At 42.6% G+C, this 20,805-nt stretch overlaps 2 protein-coding genes across 9 annotated transcripts; one reads left to right on the forward strand and one right to left on the reverse strand.

The window, feature by feature from the left end:
- The first annotated feature begins 1,293 nt into the window (after positions 1–1,293).
- fam113 (family with sequence similarity 113) lies at positions 1,294–5,737 on the forward strand. Its single transcript, XM_069722534.1, has 7 exons — positions 1,294–1,366; positions 1,573–1,652; positions 1,874–2,106; positions 2,485–2,638; positions 3,804–4,050; positions 4,243–4,299; positions 5,262–5,737. Exons 1-7 carry the CDS (start codon positions 1,294–1,296, stop codon positions 5,735–5,737), a joined length of 1,320 nt encoding a protein of 439 aa, XP_069578635.1.
- Positions 5,738–7,357: 1,620 nt separating this feature from the next.
- On the reverse strand, positions 7,358–20,465 carry LOC138635169 (dynactin subunit 1-like). 8 transcript variants are annotated; one of them, XM_069722539.1, is made up of 31 exons: positions 20,331–20,465; positions 18,371–18,436; positions 18,058–18,252; positions 17,779–17,860; positions 17,658–17,689; positions 17,175–17,195; positions 16,575–16,598; positions 15,021–15,167; positions 14,839–14,862; positions 14,202–14,399; positions 13,802–14,006; positions 13,581–13,659; positions 13,038–13,197; positions 12,736–12,840; positions 12,418–12,609; positions 12,186–12,302; positions 11,928–12,080; positions 11,683–11,843; positions 11,356–11,524; positions 10,958–11,026; positions 10,526–10,738; positions 10,269–10,430; positions 9,860–9,991; positions 9,627–9,752; positions 9,332–9,474; positions 9,056–9,222; positions 8,694–8,812; positions 8,406–8,601; positions 8,207–8,280; positions 8,018–8,107; positions 7,358–7,897 (listed from the first exon to the last, which is right to left on the reverse strand). In XM_069722539.1, the coding sequence occupies exons 2-31, from the start codon at positions 18,410–18,412 to the stop codon at positions 7,760–7,762; spliced, it is 3,735 nt and encodes a 1,244-aa protein (XP_069578640.1). In that variant the 5' UTR covers positions 18,413–18,436; positions 20,331–20,465; the 3' UTR covers positions 7,358–7,759. The 8 variants fall into 8 exon arrangements, with proteins under 8 accessions (XP_069578640.1, XP_069578638.1, XP_069578637.1 ...); XM_069722537.1 differs by having other exon boundaries at positions 8,694–8,815; XM_069722536.1 differs by having other exon boundaries at positions 9,044–9,222.
- Positions 20,466–20,805: the final 340 nt, after the last annotated feature.

Below are 20,805 nucleotides of genomic sequence, written 5' to 3' on the forward strand. Positions count from 1 at the left end.
ATTCATACATGTCATGTTCATTTCTGTCAATCTCACACTTTATGTATATTCGTATTGTGGTATTTGTGTAGTGCAGTGTTCCACATCAGCTGCAGCTTCATTGGCCACCGAACTCAGAAAATAGGCCGGTGCTTCCTCCTGCACGTTCCCATACTTGAATACACTTATGCACTCAAAATAACAAGTCGAAGTACGTGATGAGTGACACAGCGTCTGTCTGCATGGCCGGTTTATGGTTGTAAGCTGCCTTTAGATTGATCTTTTTCCTCCAAACTTAATATCGAAAATATTGGTTGTCTTCTTCATTTGTGTTTAATCAAATGACCAGTTATTAATTGATAAATGAAAAACCAGGAGCCAAGTATTATCCCAGTGTAGAATTACAGGTTGGTTTCTGGACATAAAATTGACGCCCTAAGGGCCTTGAAGGCGACATGGATGGGTCAGTGGGTGAGGAATTCATAGCAAATGTGGAGAGATGAATCCAACTATTTTGAATATGATGCAAAAGTATGTGTTATGCCAATTTTACTTAAAAAAAAAACTATTTATGGTTCCATTTTGAAATTAAATTGTTAAATCATCATATAGGTAAGTTCAGGCTGATGTCCGATTGTCAGAAAAACGTGTTTTTTTTTTTTTTTTTTAAAACAACAGGTCATGAAAACACATTTGAATGCATCGCGTGGTATCGCGATATTGAAACTCTGGGTTTTACTGACAGTCAGTGAAAGCATCACTAAATTGGCGTCGCCTGCATCTTTTAATTTAAAAGTAGTCGAGCAGTTCGTTACCTCTATGTTAAAAAAAAAAAAACCAAAACAAAGTAAAAACCGAGTTGACAGCTCGTTCAAGTTGTAAAACAAGGTTTTAAGTTGAAATAGTCACCGGTTGAGGAGGACTAATTGTGAGTTTTGGTCGTAAAACAAAAACAAAAAAACGTCCAGACAGCTGATTCGCGCTCCAGAAAAGTTTGGCTAACGTTGAAGTCGACGGGGTGAAGGTTCGTCGTTAACTTTGAGTGTAAAATTAATCGCCAAACTCCCTCAATTCAACAATGGTAAGTATCTATTACATACGTTTAGTTTTTCCCTGAGGCGGCTTGGTCATTAGTATGTTGAGCCCAATTTATTATCAGAAGTGTTCACCGTTGCCTGGTAAGTTATTTCTCTTTATAACAACTGGCACACCCATCTTATTTCACGTTTCAATGGACTTCTCGAGATTATAGTGTTTAAATAAATAAATTTAAAAAATGAAGCTGTTTGGCTTTGTATTTCACAGAAGGAGTTAATGAAGTCCGTCAGCCACCAGCAGGCCTGTCAGCTGCTCCATAACAAGTTCATTGTGGTGTTGGGCGACTCCAGTGAGTAACAGTTCATTCACCTCCTTCAAATAATATTTGAAATAAATGTCTTTCTTGCTGCTGGAAAGTCTGACCCGTGTCATTTCAAAATGACTCCAACTTGCTCTTGAATAATCAGTATTTTAACTAGAGTTTAGTAAAGATATGTTAAATCCATAAGAACCCTGTATTGTGTGAATTTAAGGTCTGCTGTGTTTCCTCCTCAGTTCAGAGGTCCATATACAAGGACATTGTTCTGCTGCTGCAAAAGGAGAAATATCTCTCTTTAAGACAACTAAGGAGCAAGGCAAGATGAAGGATATGTATAAGAAAGTGCACTCCACTGGACAACACATCTGTCCACTGAATATATATAGATTTAATATTCATGCTTTTAATGTTTTTGTTTATTTGTGTCATTTCTGAATGCTGTAATCGCCCCCCCCCCCAAAAAAAAAAAAAAACCCCGCAGTGTAACAGGTGTCCCTTCTTGCTCCTGCTGTCCTCACGCTCAACTTGTTCGTCCAGGGCGAGATGAGCTTCGAACAGGACTGCCTGGTGGAAGGAGGCTGTTTGGATGAAATGCACAACGGGACCGAGTACAGGGAGGTTCGGCAGTTTCAATCCGCCCACCACTTGGTCCGCTTTTATTTCGTCACCCGCATCTACTCTCACTACATGCACAGCATCCTCGAGGACTTCCGCAATGGCTTGAAACCAGATGTGGTCTATGTCAACTCCTGCATCTGGGATATTTCCAGGTGGGTAGATGCCAGCGTACTGTATACCAAATAACAAGCTATTCATTTGATATAATCCAACATTGATTCGGTAGGTGCCACTATAATGAAACAGAAATATGTGAAACAATTCATCATGAAATATCAGTATTGCAGATTTTAAAAGAAACTTTTTGTTCCCACACACCCCTACTATCTTTTGGCATGTATGAAAGGTATGTCAAAATATACCGCATAAATCATGAGTGTTTATATAGCAGAATCCATCTCTGTCATCCTGCCTGACATTGCTGCCCTACCTGGTGTCACGTGAATCACTTTTAATGAATGTCGACTTCGATTCGTATTTTCATCGTCAATTTGTTCTTTCCATGTTGTTATCCGTGCTGTGTTTTGTAGATACAAATCCAGTTCGATTAACGACGACTACAAGGAGAACCTGCATAAGTTCTTTAATGAGCTGAACGGGATTCTGCCCGAAGAAACGCTGGTCGTGTGGAACCTTGCCATGCCCTTAGGAGAGAGGCTCAAAGGTGGCTTCCTCGTGCCCGAGGTACGTCGTCCACAACCAACTACATTTTAACCATAGAATGTGTGTTAAAGAAGAAAAAAAAAAAAAAAAGACGCAGACTTGGTGGTATTTGTGTCGTGCAGTGTTCCACATCAGCTGCAGCTTCATTGGCCACCGAACTCAGAAAATAGGTCGGTGCTTCCTCCCGCTATGCAGCCATGATGCCAACTGTTGAGGGTGAAAAGTGTCCAGTGTTTTGTACTTCAATTTGTGGACTCTTATGAGTACGATACCGGGACGTTTCCACACTAGAATACACTTGTGCACTCAAAATAAAAAGTTGAAGTACGTGATGAGTGACACTGTCTGTCTGCATGGCCGGTTTATGCAGCTGCAGGCAGCTCTCCAGCCGCGATGGTACCCACCTGTCACTCAAAGCAGCCCTGCCCTTAATCATGTGTAACTTTAAGCCTTAATGCAATTTAAATGGATGCGTTATAAAAAAAAATATTCCCCCATACAGTTATCATAAATGGAGAAATCGGCTACAAAGACTAAAACCTTTCTTTGCACCAGGCTGTAAACATGTTTATTTCTGCTGTAAAGTTTTAACATGGGGTCTACAGAGACTGACTCACTTTTGGCAGGATCTGCGGTTTTGTTTCTCAGCCCTTCATTATAACTATACATGGTAATCCGGTTTGTTGGATCAAGTCTGCACATATTCGGTTTCACAAAGTATTTCCTCTTACACGTTCTTAATATGAAACATCAGCAGTGTTTAACTGCTACTGCAGCACTGTCACTGTCCTCAGCCCACTGTTGTGACATTGAAAAAAAAAAAAAAAAAAAAAAAACATTGTTTAAGTACACTACATCAGAATAAGTAGAGAAAATAGTTTTATTTTTCATTTCTTCATTTTATCTTTCCCTTCCGGTCGCACCATACTGTATGCACGTAGTCACACCTGTAGGGCCATAGTGAAACTGATCATTGTAGATATAGTTAACATGTCCACATCAAGTAGACAACAGAAGCTACACTGGAAGTTCTGGCAGCTTTTGGCCGATACGTCTGTTGTCTTGAGACTCCAGTCTTTATACCTAAATTGTGTTTTAATCTTTTTGAGTCATTTTTCTGCACTTCCATTAGTCTGCTGCTGCTCTTTCAGCCTCAAAGCTCAGTGTTCTCCCTCGTTCATCTCAGATTGAGTACAAGGCCTCTCAGTTGCGCTCAGATGTGATTGAAGCCAACTTCTTCGGCGGGACTCTGGCTGATGCCTATGGGATGGATCTGTTGGACCTCCACTTCCAGTTCCGCTTCTCCTTGCACCATCGCACGAAGGACGGAGTCCACTGGAACGCCATAGCCCACCGCAGGATAACCTGTCTTCTGTTGCAGCACACCGCACAGGCCTGGGGTGTGATAATGCCCTGTCCACTGACTGCTATTGGTAAGGAGGATGACAGTGTCTCACACACACACACACAGACTAATAGATTTCACTCCCACTATAAGACGGGACTTTGTATTCGTGGTTTAGGCATTGCTGCAATATTGGGATGCTGGTGTTTTCCATAAACAGACGTTACTCTGCCAAGTCTTTGACTTCGGAAACTCATGAACACGAGTTTGTTCTTTCTAGAGCATCCTCAAGTTACTAATCAGAAGTCAGCCTGTGAGAGTGCCACAAAGGTTGCAGGTAAGACATCAGATGATGATGTTGATTAAGACTGTTTCTGTTCATTTATTTTATGGGGACGAGCAATCAGTCACCACATGATGGCATCCAGCACTCAGATCTTGATTTATAGTATTGCGGTACGAACCAGACGGTTGCTTATCTTGACGCAGTAGAAAACAAGCTCATGTTAAAATGACAGTGTTGTATATCAGTATAAATCCAGTGCAATAGTGATATGACATTTTCCACAGAATCTTGAGCTTATTGTCAGTTTAAATTAAACGGCAGCTTTACTGGAACCTAAATGAAGTCTTTCTGTAGAGACCTTAGAAATATGTCCTGTCCAGAGTTTAGAGGATGACCACAATGTTCGTGTAAATCTTGTCATAACTAGAGTGTTTATAGAAGTCATACTGGTGCATGTCATGCTGCTTTATCAGTACTGTCTCAGCTGGAGAGGGCCTCAAAGTACCTTATTAATTTTGCTATTTGTGTCTACACATAGAGGTTTTCTTGGTTTTTAAGGTTTTTGCTTCATGACTACGTATTGTCTATAATAGAAAGGGAAAAGCTGCTTAAAATACTAGATGTTACTACTACCGAGTTTCTCCTGGGCCAGTTTTGCTGTCTGCTATGGGACATTTACTATTCTGAATCAAGAGCAGACAAGAACAACTTATAAATGTCCATGGACATGTTATAGCCTTTTTATGATTGTGTGATTGGTAAACATGGTCCATCTACAAAAAAAATCTCACTACTGCAGAGTTATAGTGCTTTGCAAATGTTGACGGAAACAAACATTAGCCAAAAAACAATCCCTAGAATACAGTAAACCTCAGATATTGATAAATCATTCGGTCTCAGGACAGTTTTTCTTTTTTCAACACCTTCACACGGCCTCTCCAACACCACTTCGACATTTCATTTTTCTTCTGACTTGACGTTCCCTCTTGCTTCTCTCTCCTTCTTGCATCTAGAAGACTGCCGCCCAACAAAGAGGAGTTCCAGCGGCTGCGGAGACGAGTTCTCCAGCGACACTCTGCCTGATGGTTGCTTCAACTTTGAGAACAACAACCCAAGACAACAGACGTATCGCCCAAAAGCTGCCAGAACTTGCAGACGTGCTGCCCCACCGCAGCCTCTGCAACCACTCCACAGACATCCGCGGAGAAATAGTAAGTACACAGGAGTTGGGATGCCGACGTCCCTGTGGTGTAATGAACCAAACCAGCCAGGTCAAATTTCACTTTCGTGTGATCCAGTCATTGTGGGCGTCAGTGAGCTGCCATGTACGCCTGTCTGTCCTGCAGACGCCGACTCCAGTTCTCCTCACTACTTGGAGCCCTACAGAGAGCACCATCATCAGCAGGTGATGAGGAACCGACACACCAGACGCCACTATGCCCCGTACACCCAGCACGGACCCACTCATGATCCCCCTCATGGCTGGTAGGACTGAGGCACGGGTGTTTTACAAGCTTTAGACACGCAGCTCTTCTTCCTGTGCTTTCTACTTCAGTCTCTCCTGCAGAGCAGTGCCTAACGTCACTATAGTCCTGTTTTAAAGCAGAACTACACAACTTGAGCTTAGTTCTCCCCTATTTTAACTGAATTGTGTGAATGACATAAACGTATGTTTAGGCGCTGTACTTTACATTGGGTTAGTTTGAATTGTTAAGTTTTCTAATTATTTTTTTTCTTCGACACTAAAACGAGATTGTAAATACATTGTTCCTTTCGTAACAGTTTTAAATATTCTTCACTGTAAATGTGTCAGGTGATGTATTCTATTAAAGTTTCCACTAAGGTTTCAGCACAGGACCGTGTATGACTCCTTTTTAAAATTCACTTCTTACAGCTCCAAGTGTCCTAACTTTCAGTGATGTCTCTTAATGTCCCACACAGGTCAAGTATGCTAAACACTTTGGGCCTCATTCATCAACCGATCTTAAGAAGAAATTTCTTCTTAAACCCCACTTATGCAGTTTTGACGAAGATTCTGGCATTCACTAATGTTTTCTTATGAGATTTCTTTTTAGGTAAGAACAAAATCTACGCACACTCAAGAGCACACACCTTTGAGTGGAAATGCCACTAAAAATCAAAGAGGTTTCAGTGTATTTGTACTTTTTGTTTCTGGGATTTAACCAGTGTTGAGGCTGTCTGTCAGTGGTTTGACCGTTCACTCCTGGATGTCCAGGATCTGAGATCAGACATGGTGCAGGTGAACAGGATCTGGGTGCAGGTGAACAGGATCGGGGTGCAGGTGAACAGGATCGGGATGCAGGTGAACAGGATCGGGGTGCAGGTGAACAGGATCTGGATGCAGGTGAACAGGATCTGGATGCAGGTGAACAGGATCTGGATGCAGGTGAACAGGATCGGGGTGCAGGTGAACAGGATCGGGGCTGAAGTTGTTCTTCCTCTTGGACTCTGCTGCTCCAACGTCTGTTAGCATTTACGTTTCTCTCATCTTCTCTCTCCTTCACTTGCTGTGACTCCGTACTGCAGTGTCATGCCCTTTTATGGGCATTGGCAGGATGTTTACTTATGCTAATTAGTGACAACTGGCACGCCCTTTCAACTTACGAGGACCGTGGTATTCATCGAGATAAGAACAAAGGTGCCAACAAATCCGGGGTTTAAGAACACGTCATGAATCTGACAGTCTTTTCTTGGGACATTTTTTAAGAACAAATTTAAGAAAATTCTTAAGAAAATATTGGTGAATGAAGCCCATTGTTCTTTAAAGCAGTCCCAAAGCAGTCCAGCTACATTTTGATAACATCATCACTTCAACCTTTGGTAGAAAATATCTCTTGAGCTCTAAATTAGTATTAAGATTAAACAGGAAATAAACTTAACTAAAACTTGTATGCTAAACTGTACATTACCAAAATTGGGAAAAATCCATCATCAGCTGTTCTCAACAAAAACTAATAAACCTAGATTTGCATGTTTGTCAGCAGAGGATTTTTATATTGGACTGTAAACTTCAGTAGCTTATGTCTTTCAAAACACATTAGATAGCATAGAGGCATAACATTCATAAATAATATTTCTTGCTCTGAAGTGAACTGCTTACTTTTATTGTCCGAATTGCAACAAATACAAAAAGATAGAAATAGGAAAAAGCAGATCAATTGGTGTGACTGCTGTAGAAATCACTTGTTTTTCAAATTTCCACAAAAAGTTGGCAAAACTGTTGCACAATCCGTTTTAATAATGAAAACATGCCTTCAAAACATGACAGGAGTCCTGGACACGAGTTTTACGTCAGTATAAAGACACTGCTGTTGGTCAAATGGATTAGTGCTATAACTTTGCAAATAGTGGAAACAGTTTCCTGAGAATAGTGAAAAGCAAAAGGGATAAATAGGAGAATGTAGAAGTAAAGTGTTAGTGGGAAGAGATCGGAGAACAAAAAAAACGAGCCTTTCTTGATGTCCGTCAGCCGCGGCTGCAGGCCGACGTCTTAGACCATGAGGAGGCGGTGCACTTGCTGCAGCTGCTGCTGCGATAGGACGAGGCGGTGGACTTGTTCCTGTCCGCGGGTGCATGGAATAGCAACATGACCCACAAACACGGTTCCTCCCTTCTTCTCCTCCTTGGCCTAGAAAACACAAATATGCACGTGATGTGTTTTGCATGTGCTGATCCACCACTTCTAACACGAGTGTTAAAATCTTGTTCAAAGGAAAGAAACTTAGAATAGTGTACTGCATGGTAGCACCTTAACAAAGGAGGACACCGGGAATGTGGCAAAGTCAGAGGAAGCCTTTGCTCCAGGCTGATACGAGACCACATGTTCAGCTACCTCACCCTGAAACGCAAGATTTGATGTGACTGTTAAGTTTTGTGATACCGTGAGCTGATGGACATGGTATAGACGTTATACAAGGGGTGGGTCTTGAAGTGTAACCTTGAGTTTGTCCAGAGCATCACTGAGGTTCTGCAGTCGAGCGGTCTGCTCCAGCAGCTGGGAGCTGGCACTGACTGGAAGAAACGGGAGAGGAGAGAAGAGTTCAATCAGCTGGTAACAGAAGCAAACACACACACGCGCATGTCTACTCTAGAAATGAAAGATATTGAAAGACCTCAACTAAAATGAGCACACAAACCTGTTGTCTTCCCTGTAATGTCCACCACTTTCACCTCGGCACTCAGCTTGAGCAGGGTTGCCAGCAGCTGGTCGGTCCTGCGATAGATGCCCGTGTTCAGTCCCTCTGGAGGCATGGAGCTTTGTCTGGACCCTTGTGGGAGTTTGGGAGGACAGAGCGGTGGCAGGGAGGCAAGCTGGGCTCTTATCTTCTCTGCCTGTAAGTAAAATACACTCCAGGTCAAAATTACAAGGGTTTACACAGGTTGTGCATATTACTAACATATTACTAATATTCAAACCAGTGTACCTTGAGCCTGTTGTTTTCATTCTTGAGGTGTTTAATGCCCAGTCGCTGGGCCTCAACCTGCTGCCTGAGGAGAGGGGAGTCAACCACCTGCATTGACCCTGCTATGGAGGCGGGCACACCTGCTGGAGGAGGGACAAGGATAATGGTGAGACTTTAATCACTACGACACCTTGTGCTTCTCCTTTGTCGTCTTCTTTTCCCCAAGATTTGGAGACGATTTTTGTGAAAAAGACAAAAGACTCTTATTATAATGCAATTAAACATCTCGCATTATCAGTTGGTTGAAATAGGTTTTCTGCAGGATGATTAGGAGGATGTCCTAATATTTTGTCGAACAAAACCATAATCACCTAGTAATTCACCTCCAGCAGAGCCCTTAACAATAGAGGCAATTCCTGAGGCAGGCGAGCCTCTCAGCCCCTCAATGGTCATCTTGGACTGGTTATTGATGCGTTGTTTCAGCTCTGCCTTCTCCGACTCCAGCTGGTCGATATCAGCCTGCAGAGCATCCATCGTCTCTTCAAACTCCCTGAAGATGAGGAAGAAGGAAAGTAAGACGCATAATAGAGAAAAGGGAGAGGTGAGAGAAAGATGAAAAACAAAGAGGGATGTGAAATCTGCTTCTTCATCCGTCTTACTTTTCTTTCTTCTTCAACAGGGCAATGTTCTCATCCAGTTTGGTCTGAATCTTCTCCACCCGTTCGTCCGCATCTTTGGTTGAGGTGTCCAGCTTCTTTTCCAGGAGGCTCAGGCGGACATTGGCCTCACTCAACTCCTCACCCTGGTAGAGAGAGGTACAGCAACACCTCTTATGCCCGTTACTTCAGCTTCCCTCCTCTGTTTCTGGTCCCTTTTTCGCAGACATGTGCACAACACTACACTTCTGAAGGTATCTGATATTTTTAGTTTTTGCATGTTTCCTCATCGGGTTACCTTAATCTTCAGGGACTTCTTGACCTCCTTAATGACCGTTTCTCTGTCTTCTAATTTGACTCCGAGACCCTCAGCGTCAGTCATCTCAGCCCTGACGGTGGAGGCTCTCATCTCCACTGGAGGACTCTGAGGACAGGAAGGCACCGTGATCAGAAGGTTGGAAATAAAAAAAAAGAAGACTTGACAAATGGCAGAAATATGCAACATGTGAAAAAGTTGAGACATACGAATACCTTTCTCTGTGGTTTTTCAGCATCGTACTCTCCTTCCTGCATGGCTGTAGCCATCTTGTTCATGGTAGTGATGACAGAGCTGCAGGACTGTCGCAAAAACTCGGGGCCATTCACGCCATGGGAGCCGTATACCTTGAAGAAAACGGAACGGATGAGCGAGCAGGGCAGTGGCATCTTATGTCCGCCTCCACAAACAACAATACTGAGTACAGTTACTAATGATGTTTTGGAAAGAAAAATACATTTGGAAAGATTTACAGAATTTTTGACAACCCAAGTATTTGAATAATCTTGATAAAATAATTTGCATTGCTATTTTGTTCAAATAAATGCTAATTATTATTTATTATTATATTTTGGCTCAGCTTGCAGTTGTGAGGGGGAAAAAAAGAGTTTAAAGTGGCATTACCTGCTCCACAGCCTTGTAGGAAATATCCTCTAGTTTGAGAGCATTGAGACCCTCCTGTTCTCCCAGTGGAGCAACCATCTGAGCTCCAGCTGCAGCCACCTCCTGGAGTACTGCCACCACACGGGTCAACTGGCGCCTGCACTCCGTCAGTGCCTCTGACACCTGCCAGATGAGACGTGACATGTCAGTTAAACATGCAGTCAGCTGTACTGCACTCATTTTTGTCATTTAGTTATATAATGAGCATGTTTCTGTACCTGCGGTCCAAAATTGAGAGCTGCAGGAACTCCAGCTACATCTGTTCCGGGCATGCGACGGCGGACCTTCTTACAGAACTGCCTGACATCAGAGCTGGAAGTGTCCAAGTCCTTCAGAAGAACTGTCAGACCAGAGCTCTCCTGTCCTGCCGCCAGGAACGCCCGCAGACGAGCGACCTCCACTCCCATACAGTCCAAGGCACTCTGGGTAAACTGCAGGGGAGAGGGTTGCATGGGTTAGTTACAGTTAGAAAAACCTGTAGCTATATGCTCGGCCTATTTTGGACGCCACATTGCGTTACAGAAGTATTGTTTATAAAGGAAATAAATGTTTCAATTAAAACAAATTCTGTCTTTTTTTTTTAAACGACGCAAGAATGCAGGATTCGGTTAGTTCTGTATTAACAATGAAATCACACTAAGCTCGAGTACCTTAATATGGTCAGCCAGCTGCACTGTGCAGTTCTCAGTGTGATCTGCCAAATGGACACTGTACAGTTGCTGCAAGACAAAACAGAGACACTTGATATTTAAGAAAATACTACATTTGAATACAGTTAGATGTTTCCTGTTATATTTCACCGAGTAGGTGAGGTTGCATCCCTGTACATAGGAGGATGCTCATATATAAACATGGTGGTTTAGTATATTTTATTCGTTAATAATTGTAAAACTAAAGTTCAACAGACTGAGGGAGACATTTTAAAGCATTAAATCAAATTTGTTAAGACACAGGATTGAACTGTGAATCCCAGAAGATAAATGGAGCCCGTGTGTTTTAACAGACAGACCACTGATGTATTTCAATATAAAACACTCTCATTTGTTACCTGATAGTATTTGATGGCCTTGGTCAGAGGCTCCACCTGAACAGTCTCATCTAGCTGGTCTTTATGCAGCAAGTCGATGAAATAATCCAGAGAGCGCTCGTGGAAGCTCATTTCAGAGTAGAGCGTTCCCATGCGCTTGAAAACCTCCACGCTGCAGGTACTCAGAGCCCTGAAATCGGGGCAGGGAAGAAGGACAAGGATTGACGACACATCCAGCTGGTCAGATTATAATTTAAATGTCTGTACATGTATTCTTCACATTTCTCGGATAATAACACAATATTTAATATCCTGATAGATTAGTGATGATGCTGCTGCTATGCTCACTGTTCATATTTGTGCAGGGTGGCCTGCAGCAGGCTGAGGGAGTACACCAGTCCTGAAGCGAAACTGCGCTGTTCTCCTGGAGGACCTCTGAGTCCTGTTCCCGGAGCCAGGGTCCCGTTCAGGTCAAACTTCTCCTGGGCCTGTTTACTGATCAGATCGGCCTTCAAGTAAGACAATACGAACACATTAGTTTCCACGACAGACTGAGCGCAACAATTGAAATGGAGTGTCCCGCTGCTTCATACCTTGCAGATGAGCCTGGGAATGAGCAGGAGCACCAGAATACAGTCGTGGTCTCCGCCGTGACGGAGGAAGGAGTCCGGCATGAAGGAGGTGAGGAGGGACACCTGTCTGTTCGACTGAGCCACTTCCATTTTCCTCAGCTCCATCTCAATGGCCTGGAGACACAGTGACATTTGTTTAATTATGAAGAGACTGAGAGCCAACAACAACACTGGTCGTAAAGATGTGAACTTGCTAAACAGTCACCGTGCAGATCTTACCTTGGCGTAAGCCTTGGTCTCTGCAAACTTGATCTTGAAGTCAAACAGCTCGGCAGGCGGTTGCTGAACTTGTTCTGCATTTGTATTCTGCTGACTGGTCAGCTCTCTGTTGGCATCCTAATACACAGAAAATAAAAGCTCATGCAGTGTCAGGGCATTTACTGCAGGCCTCATGCTTCCACAGCTGTGCTATTATCCAAACGGTGACATGTCATCACTCCTAACCACCTACCTGAAGTGAGGCGGTGAGCTCTCTGTATTTGCTGATGGTCTGTTGGTAATCAGCCACAGTCTCCTGGGCAGCTTCCACCTTTTTCTCTGCCTCTCTGACCTTCGCTCCACCCAGATCCAACTGTTCCCTCAGCTCCATCTCTGTCTCTCTGGCGTTCTCCTGGAGCTCATCATTCATCTCATTGATGGCTTCCTATTGATGCAGGAAAAATGGGTCCAATGATTGGTTGATCAAACGGGCATGTTCATTGCTAAATATCCCAATTTTTTTTTTTTTAATCTTTTCCCTACTGTAATTGAACAATGCAGCTGCACTGACCAGATCCGTGACCGTTTCTCTCAGCTCTCTGACTTTCTCCTCTAGGTCGAGGTTCCTCTCCGTCAGCGTCTCCACCATCTCCTCCGACCCCAGAGCAGCATCCACCTGGTACATGTAACACACACACACACACACACACACACACACACACACACACAGGGAGGCATTTATGTACAGCTCAAATCGGACTTCCAAATGAGGTTTTAAACAATACCAGTCCTTGCCTCCATTAAATGTCCATACTAAGCACATAAGTCAAACCTTTTCCATCAAATTTGATTCTTGTGTCTGCCTGGCTTTACCTGCTCCTTTAGCTCATCAATAGTGGCCTCCGCCTGCTTCACGTCCTCCTGCAGTTTTTCCTTCTGAGTCCTCAGAGTCTCCAGCTCAGTGTTCTTCTTCTCCATATGTTTCTGCAGCTTTACATGTTCCTGTTTCTCTGAGGCAGACAGATCACGCATCCTGTGGAGGATCCGGAATTTAGTTATTCAGAGTTAATGCAAGTTAATGTTCTTTGATTTCCGATAATTTTCTGGAGACAGCTGTCAGCAGTGATGATTAGAGCTCTCTTCATTATCTATTAATCTGTTGATTATGTTCTTGGTAAATAATTAGCTGTTTTGTCTTTAAAATGTCAGATAAAGGTGAAAAATTTCTACCAGTCAGCCTTAAAAAAGTTGGTGATTAATTTTGAGTAAATCAACTAATCAATTGACTTTGTTGCAGCTCTAGTTGTGGTTTAAAAAAAAAGATAATTTCTTCTTATTGCTATGGAAAGGTTTCACATTTTGTATTTTATCATGAACAGTTAACAAAAGGCGCTTTTAAGAGACATTTGTACTGACCGGACCAACGCCTCTTTCAGTCTGCTGTTTTGCTCTTCCAGCTGTTTGACTTGGTAACTTGAGGCGGCTCCATCCGAGCCTGTATGACATAAAGAGAAGGACGGCGGTCAGGAAGGTCAGTAAAAGAGATGTGACGAGGAGGGAACACGGAAGAAGAGAGAGATGAAATCTTTGTGGATCAGAGATTCATTGACACATGCTGTTCATCTCAGTTTAAACACCTTTCTCTGAGATCTCATGCCGTATGATCTCCAGGTCCATGGAGAGCTCCTCCACTCTCTCTTTCAGGGAGTCCACCTCCACTTGCAGTGACTCCGCTCGCTCTTCAGCCATCTCTTTGTCCAGTGTGGCCATCTCGATGGCGTCTGCTGTGTCCGACATCTCTTCCATGTAGCGGTCCTTGCCCTCCTGCGCTTCCCGTGCTTCCTGCCAAGTAGAGAATGTACAAAATAAAAATCAGAAAGGCAAACATCATTGAAGAGCTGCTCCTTTCATTTGTACAGGCTTTAAAAATCAGTAACTTTATATTCTAAAAATCTGTTTGAATGTTATCTTTGTCACAGCACATTGTAAACACTCTGATAATGTTATAATTCTAAATGACTGAATTCTACTTTTGACCTTCTTGGCCTCCTTCAGTTGTTTCTGCAGGTCGGCCTGCTGCTCCTGCATTTTGGTCTTCCACTCCTGAAGCTGCTCCAGCTGGATCTTGTGTTTCTCCAGCTCCTTCAGCTTGGCCTTGTCCTCCGTTCGCTTCATCTTCAACGTCTCCAGCTTCTCCTCCAGGTCCTTCACTTGAGCTCGCACTGATTCCTCCTCCTAAGAAGGATGGAAGGGTGGAGGGAGAGGTGAGAAGATGCCAATTTAAAGGATTAACAGGTTTATTTCCCAAGATTTGAAGGGAGTAAAGACAAATGACAAAACCTTGATCAAATCCCACCACAAAAAAAACAGAATAAGATGATAAATGTACAATATAACTACCCCAGATTAATTAGCCTCTACCACTGAATACAATAACTCTGTACAGACAGATTATTTAATTTCTCTAACATAATGGTGGATGTGGTGGAGCCTGTCTTTCAGTGTCTCGGAAAGTTAAACCATGCATCATCACCATAAAGTTCACCCTGGAGACATTTCTGAACTATTATAAAGTATCACGAGGGGGTGCTGAGGGTCATTTTTCCTTCCTGAGCTTGTTAGTAAACTCATGCCAGGTATCGTCCGCATGCATGTAGCCGTTAGAAAACTCTACCTGCTTGGATATGGCAGGTTCCACCTGGTCCAACAATAACAACATGGATGAAATAGAATAAAATCATTAAAATGATGAACTGGATGGACAAAATAAAAACAAAATGGCAACACTGGAAGGACTGAAAATGAACCCGTTAGGTTTTCTCTGCTGACACTAGATATGGCTCTTGCAGTGGTCACCTTGCTTGGAGTGGCCGGGGCAGCTGCTGCCGACGGTGACCCGCTGGGCTGAGGCACGACGGGGGCACCCAGTGCACCCTGCTGGGAGGACAGGCTCACCTCACTGACATCACCGGACAGGGGGGACAAGAGACTCTCACGAGACGCCTGTTGACAAAGACGGGGATGTGTCAGAGAGACGAGAGGGAGAAGTTGAGGAAAGAAACAGACAGCGTGGTGTTCATTCTTTGATATCAGTAAACAATGCAATTATTAACACAAGAGCTTTTGCCACCGCGAACATGCAACTTTGATAAACCCAGTGAACGTCGCTAGATCAGTTTGTGAAATTTGATGTGATTAAATGCAAGACTCTTCTTATTTCATGTGTCTTCCAGGAACAAACATGTCACCTCCCGGTGTTGTCCTACAAGTTCACACCGACACCAGTGTGCACCCGTGCCGCGGAGGACGTTATATTCAACCGTCCTCACACCGCTCCCCGAGAAGTGACTGATATGACAGAGCGTACCCTGAGCGACAGGCTGGGGCGGCTGGAGGAACGTACCAAGAGGGAGGGGAGGGAGGAAGCTGGTGCGAGACGTGGCGTGCTCCACTGCCACAGTGTGATCAGAGAGACTGTTAGGACTCAGAGGGGGTGATGTCAAACTAAAATGCTGCACAGTTAGCCTCAGTCTGAATAGTGAAACCTTGTAGTACTTTGTTGTTTTTCTATACACATTATAACTACTCGGTACATTATACAACTACTCTGTTTGGATTGTGCTCAAACTTTGTGTGACATTTGTATAAGCGCAGAAAGGTACAGCCAGCCTTTGAAAATAAGACATCCTCTCCATCGTCAGAGAAAGCTTGATATAATTCAATACTCGCTGAATTTTTTACATTCTGATAAAGCATCTTTCAATGTAATTCAGAGGATGATAGAAAGCATTTTGTTACCATAAATGATCATCTTTATCGCCATCTACCTTTTATTCAAATACCACCAACACAATTATTATAACATACAGATTCTGGTGTTTAATGATATTTGTCACAACTATTTCTTCAGGTAGAACTCAATGTGCAGCCATGGTGAGACGACTACTACTATGGAGGCTTTCAAAAGTAAGTCATCAAAACAAAGGATGCTTACTTACATGCACGTTTCAGACTATTATATTTAAAAACTAATACATTTTCTGTCCCTGAGGCTCTGTGATTCCTTACACTCCCTTCAAAAATAAACAGTAGATACTTAAGGTGGGAATTCTCAATAGGTTTCCATTAAAATAGAAATAGCTTTGTGGGAAATATGAGTGATTTAACATAGCCCAACTACTTTTTTTTTTTTTTTACTATATTTTAGAATGTATTTTTTATCATACTAAAAATGTGAGGCCTTTGATAAGATTTCAAAAATGTGTCCTTGATTTAACCAGCTCCCTAAGAAAAAAAAAAACCTCTAAAGCATAGTTAAAGTAGAGAAACTTTTTTCAGAATAACCGGCCTTTTGAAATCATAATGTTTTGATGCTCTTTGACCTCTCCAGTCTGCTGCAGACAAGCTCACCTTTGCAGAGCGGCGGGTAGAGAACTGCAGGGGAGGAGGTGAGTTGCAGAGAGAAGGATGGTTTCACACGCGCACACACACACGCGCACGCACACGCACACACGCACACACACATGCACGCACGCACACGCACGCACATCCAGCGATGGAGCAAGATAAGAGATTAGCAGCACATATGTTAGTTTATATTGACCTTTGACCTTAACTTTGATGGCTGCATGCACCATTTAACACCACTTTAAAGAATAGTTCGCTATTGACGAGTCGAGGCACAAGAGGAAAAAAAAAAAAAAAATTCATGCAACAATGTCAAAAAGGGGGGCAAACATCACAGAATAGTGAGGCCAAGAGAAATTATGAAGTCGCCATCAGATGAACTTAAAATCATTTTGGGATGCCTTCAGTAAAAACGTGAATGGGAAAAAAAAGAAGAAAAACCAAGAGAAAATACTGCGAAAACGACAGCTGTCATTCACAAGTTATGTCTTCAGGCAGATGTAAACGGAAGAAAAGGGGAACGTAAATGCCAAAGATGCGTTGCCACATTAGTGCGATTAACAACCAACGCTAAGCAAGAGTGCTGAATTTAAATCGTTCTACCTTCTTAATGTTCACTGGCGTCTGCAAAAGGTATTCAGAATAACAAAAATGAGAAGTCAGCCCAAAAGCTGAGACAAAACAGAAACTTGTTTGCACTGTAGTCACAACAACTTTCTTTCCTGTAGAGGGAAGAAAAGAGACAAGATCTGGCGGGAAATTTTTAAACCAAGCACCTCTGGTCAGAAACACACTGCAAACGACAGCCCAGAGAATCCAGCACTGATAAATCACCTTCAATTAATTTAAAAGATTAATTAAAAAGAACTTCTATAGAAAGTAACACTTTAAACTTAAAGTGTCTGAAAATGAATGTAGAAACAGTGAATATCTACATGGGCCATATTTGTTACATCTACATTACATGCACAGCTATACACAGAAATCCAACTATCTTTAAATCCAGGTCACTAAAACAACACAAAATTACTAAACTGACAAATGACACAGAAACAAAACTGTGAGAACAAATACATGGTTGCCTACTTGCTTGGTTGTTTTGGGAGTCTCAGGGATGTCTGGAGAAAACAAATTAAGAATTATTATCTACTACAATTTGTTATTTTGGGAGACTGTGTGTCAGTAACAGGAGTTCCTGTGGCCTCACCTTTTGGTTTAGGTATCTTTGTTGAGCCAGACTCAGGAGTTTCTGGTGTGGTGGCACTGGAGCCGTCTTCTACCACCTGGAGCTGCACCGAGTGAAACAGGAGTGAAATCAGGACAGCACGACACTAACAGGAGCTAATTCTTAGTGTCCATTTGTAATTAAAGAGCAAATATTGAAAGAAGGGCACACATTATTAGATGAGACAGTGACCATCATCAAACCCTCATGGGTACAACACACAACGATCAGTACATCAAAAAATACATTTATGTCACTAACCTGGGACTGTCTGACAAATATCCCATAATTATCCTCACAGGCGAAGTAGCGCTTCCCCTGTACGGTGCCATCGTTCTTGCCTTTGGGCTCGTCCAGTATGACACCCACCCATTTACCGCTGGCAAAGAGGGTGGCGCCAATGTAGGCAACAGTGCCACGCTGACCTTTGCCAGTCACCTCTACAGTCGAGCCAATCTGGTAGACAAGAGGTGGATAAGAGACTGTGAGTCACCATGCACTTGCAGATTAAATGATTTCTATCTATGTATTCCTTCTCCTTCCTTTGTTGTGTCTGTGCTGGAAAGTGACCTACCTTTGGAGGTCTACTGCTCTCCACTGTTCCTGTGCTGCTCATTTTGCTGATCAGTGGGCTGGTCAGCTGGAGGATTTGGGGAAAACGGGTAGAAAGACCGGGGGGAAACAAAGCACATAAAGGTTTTTAACCAGATAAGATGCAAAAAGGAGAGAAAAGGTAAAGAAGGAAGGCAAGGTCGTTACACGCCAGAGAATTTATTGTCTAAATTTAAGAATTCCTTACGCATTTTTTCATGTTTTTATCTCTTCGTCTTGGTCAAATAGACATGGCTTGGCAGGAATCTTTCATGAATTTTGATATTGTTTACCATACCTGCAGAAGGCCCTAACAAAGAGCTTCTTTTTTTTTTACATGTAACAGTAATATCCCATAATTCTCTCAGCTCCATCTGTTAAAATCAGCCTTAGGAATCAAAAACATTCAATGACAACAGAGTCCTGAGGCTGCAAAACACAAAAACACACACACATACTCAGTCATATGTCCTGAACCACAATAGAGGTCCTAATAAACAAGCCAGATCTCAAGACAAAGATGTTCATTCAAGACAAACTAGGACTTTGCAAAGAGTTGAATCTTTTTATGGAGCTGAAGGAACATGTGAATTCACGCTGCTGCGACAGTTTTAAACCACAGGGCAGAAAGAACAGGATTATCACATCTCTGTAATAGAGGCTGCAACACAGGATCTCGATATTTCCACTGAAACCGAGATACTTTTATAGAGTCCACTTAAATACTTTAGATTAATGGGAAAGAAGCTTGCTCATGCATTAAATGTGAGGACAGTGACTTTATCTTCTCTACAGGATAATTCATACTTGTATATTCACACACATTTGATCTGATGAAGACCCAACATGCAAGGAGGTGAACACTACATCCAATGTACGGTGAGTACCACAAACCCTTACTTCACATGAATCTTCCATCATTATAATGTAATAATTTATATCTTAGCAGACGTATTCAATCGGAACTATCGCTGATGTACAATATAAAACCTGATCTGGTGTTAAGCGTCAGTGTTACTCACCCTGGGAGTATAAGAGTGTCGTCTGTTCAAAGCCATGATTGAAAGTTAATAAGGTTTCGCCTCCAGTGCAAAGAGAAGTGCTAATCTTTCTCTACTTTAACATGTCTTCCTCTTCACCGGGGAGAGAGAGGACTACACGGGAGTGTGCTTTTAGGGAGGGATCTCTGCAGCGCATCACAAAACGTCACAGCTGATTTGAAAGGGAAGGTCATGGCTAGTTGTATTGTTTACCACATGAGAGGATGGATGCGAGTTTGATGCTTTGGATGGAGCCACTGACAGAGATGAGGTCCTCAATAGTAGGCCTACATTCATATATCAACATTTACATGACACTCAGCTCAGAAGTAGGGATGTGTAGAAAGTGTTTTTGTTTGTTTTTATTATTATTTTTAATACTTTATGTCCTCATATTGTACAAGTTATCCACCCAACTTAAATCTTTAACCGGCAAACAAATGTTATTCATGAGCCCATTTGATCATTTAGTCGGTTACCAGCTGCCAAACGGTGGTTTGACGTCAGCTGATGTTTCTCCGCTGGGTGCTGTTATTAAGAAAGTCGGATGCTTAATTAGCGAGTCAAGGATTAATTGTCTAAACACAATAAGTCAGGTAAACATGTAAACAAAAACACAAGAGAGTAGCTGACGTTTTAGCTGCAACAGCCGCGGCTGGACAAACAAAGCACCCTGCAGACAATATTATTCCACTTTAATGGTACTGCGTTTTTAGCTCATCATACAACAACAACAACAAAAATGCATTTAAATTGCAAATGTTATTTAGATTGTATACGTATTTAGAATATCTTTACAAAGCTGACGTCAAACCGGGCCGGGTCAGTTTAAAACGTAACCAAGGCAGCTAAAGTCAAGACAGAAAAACACGAAAGGAATTTGCATTTTGTAATGGTGCTCACCTGGAATACACAGAGATTCCTGTATTTCGATGTAGGTCTTTGACGTGTTCATACAAATAATAAACCTCTGTTACTTTTTTTTTTTGGACACCTTCCTGGGAAATCTTGGTCGTCTTTTCCGTTTTTTTTTTTTTTTTTTTTGACAGGTCACTTCCGGTCTGGGCGGAGCACCGATAGTCAGAAGAGAAGTGAGCTATAGCGCCCCTGGTGGCTGCGTACCCTCATGAACCTCCACCTGACTCCGAAAACTCAGAGCTCCTCCCAGCTTTAAATACCAACCCACTTTTTGCATGGCGTTACCTCTCTTTGGCAAGGTTTATACAAACAGACTTCAACACATCAAGTTCCTGAAAACCAGACACATGTACAGTAGAAATAAAAACAATTAAAAAAAAAAAACTGTTATGCACAGATGCGCTCGTGGCAGCCTGCTGCAGCAGCTCCCCCATGAGAGACCCCCTGCTGTAGTGAAGAA

The sequence above is a fragment of the Brachyistius frenatus genome, unplaced genomic scaffold, assembly GCF_029030835.1.
Source record: "Brachyistius frenatus isolate BFR_SWC_R1_liver_20210118 unplaced genomic scaffold, ASM2903083v1 Contig_295, whole genome shotgun sequence".
In the NCBI taxonomy this organism is placed as follows: Eukaryota; Metazoa; Chordata; class Actinopteri; family Embiotocidae; genus Brachyistius; species Brachyistius frenatus.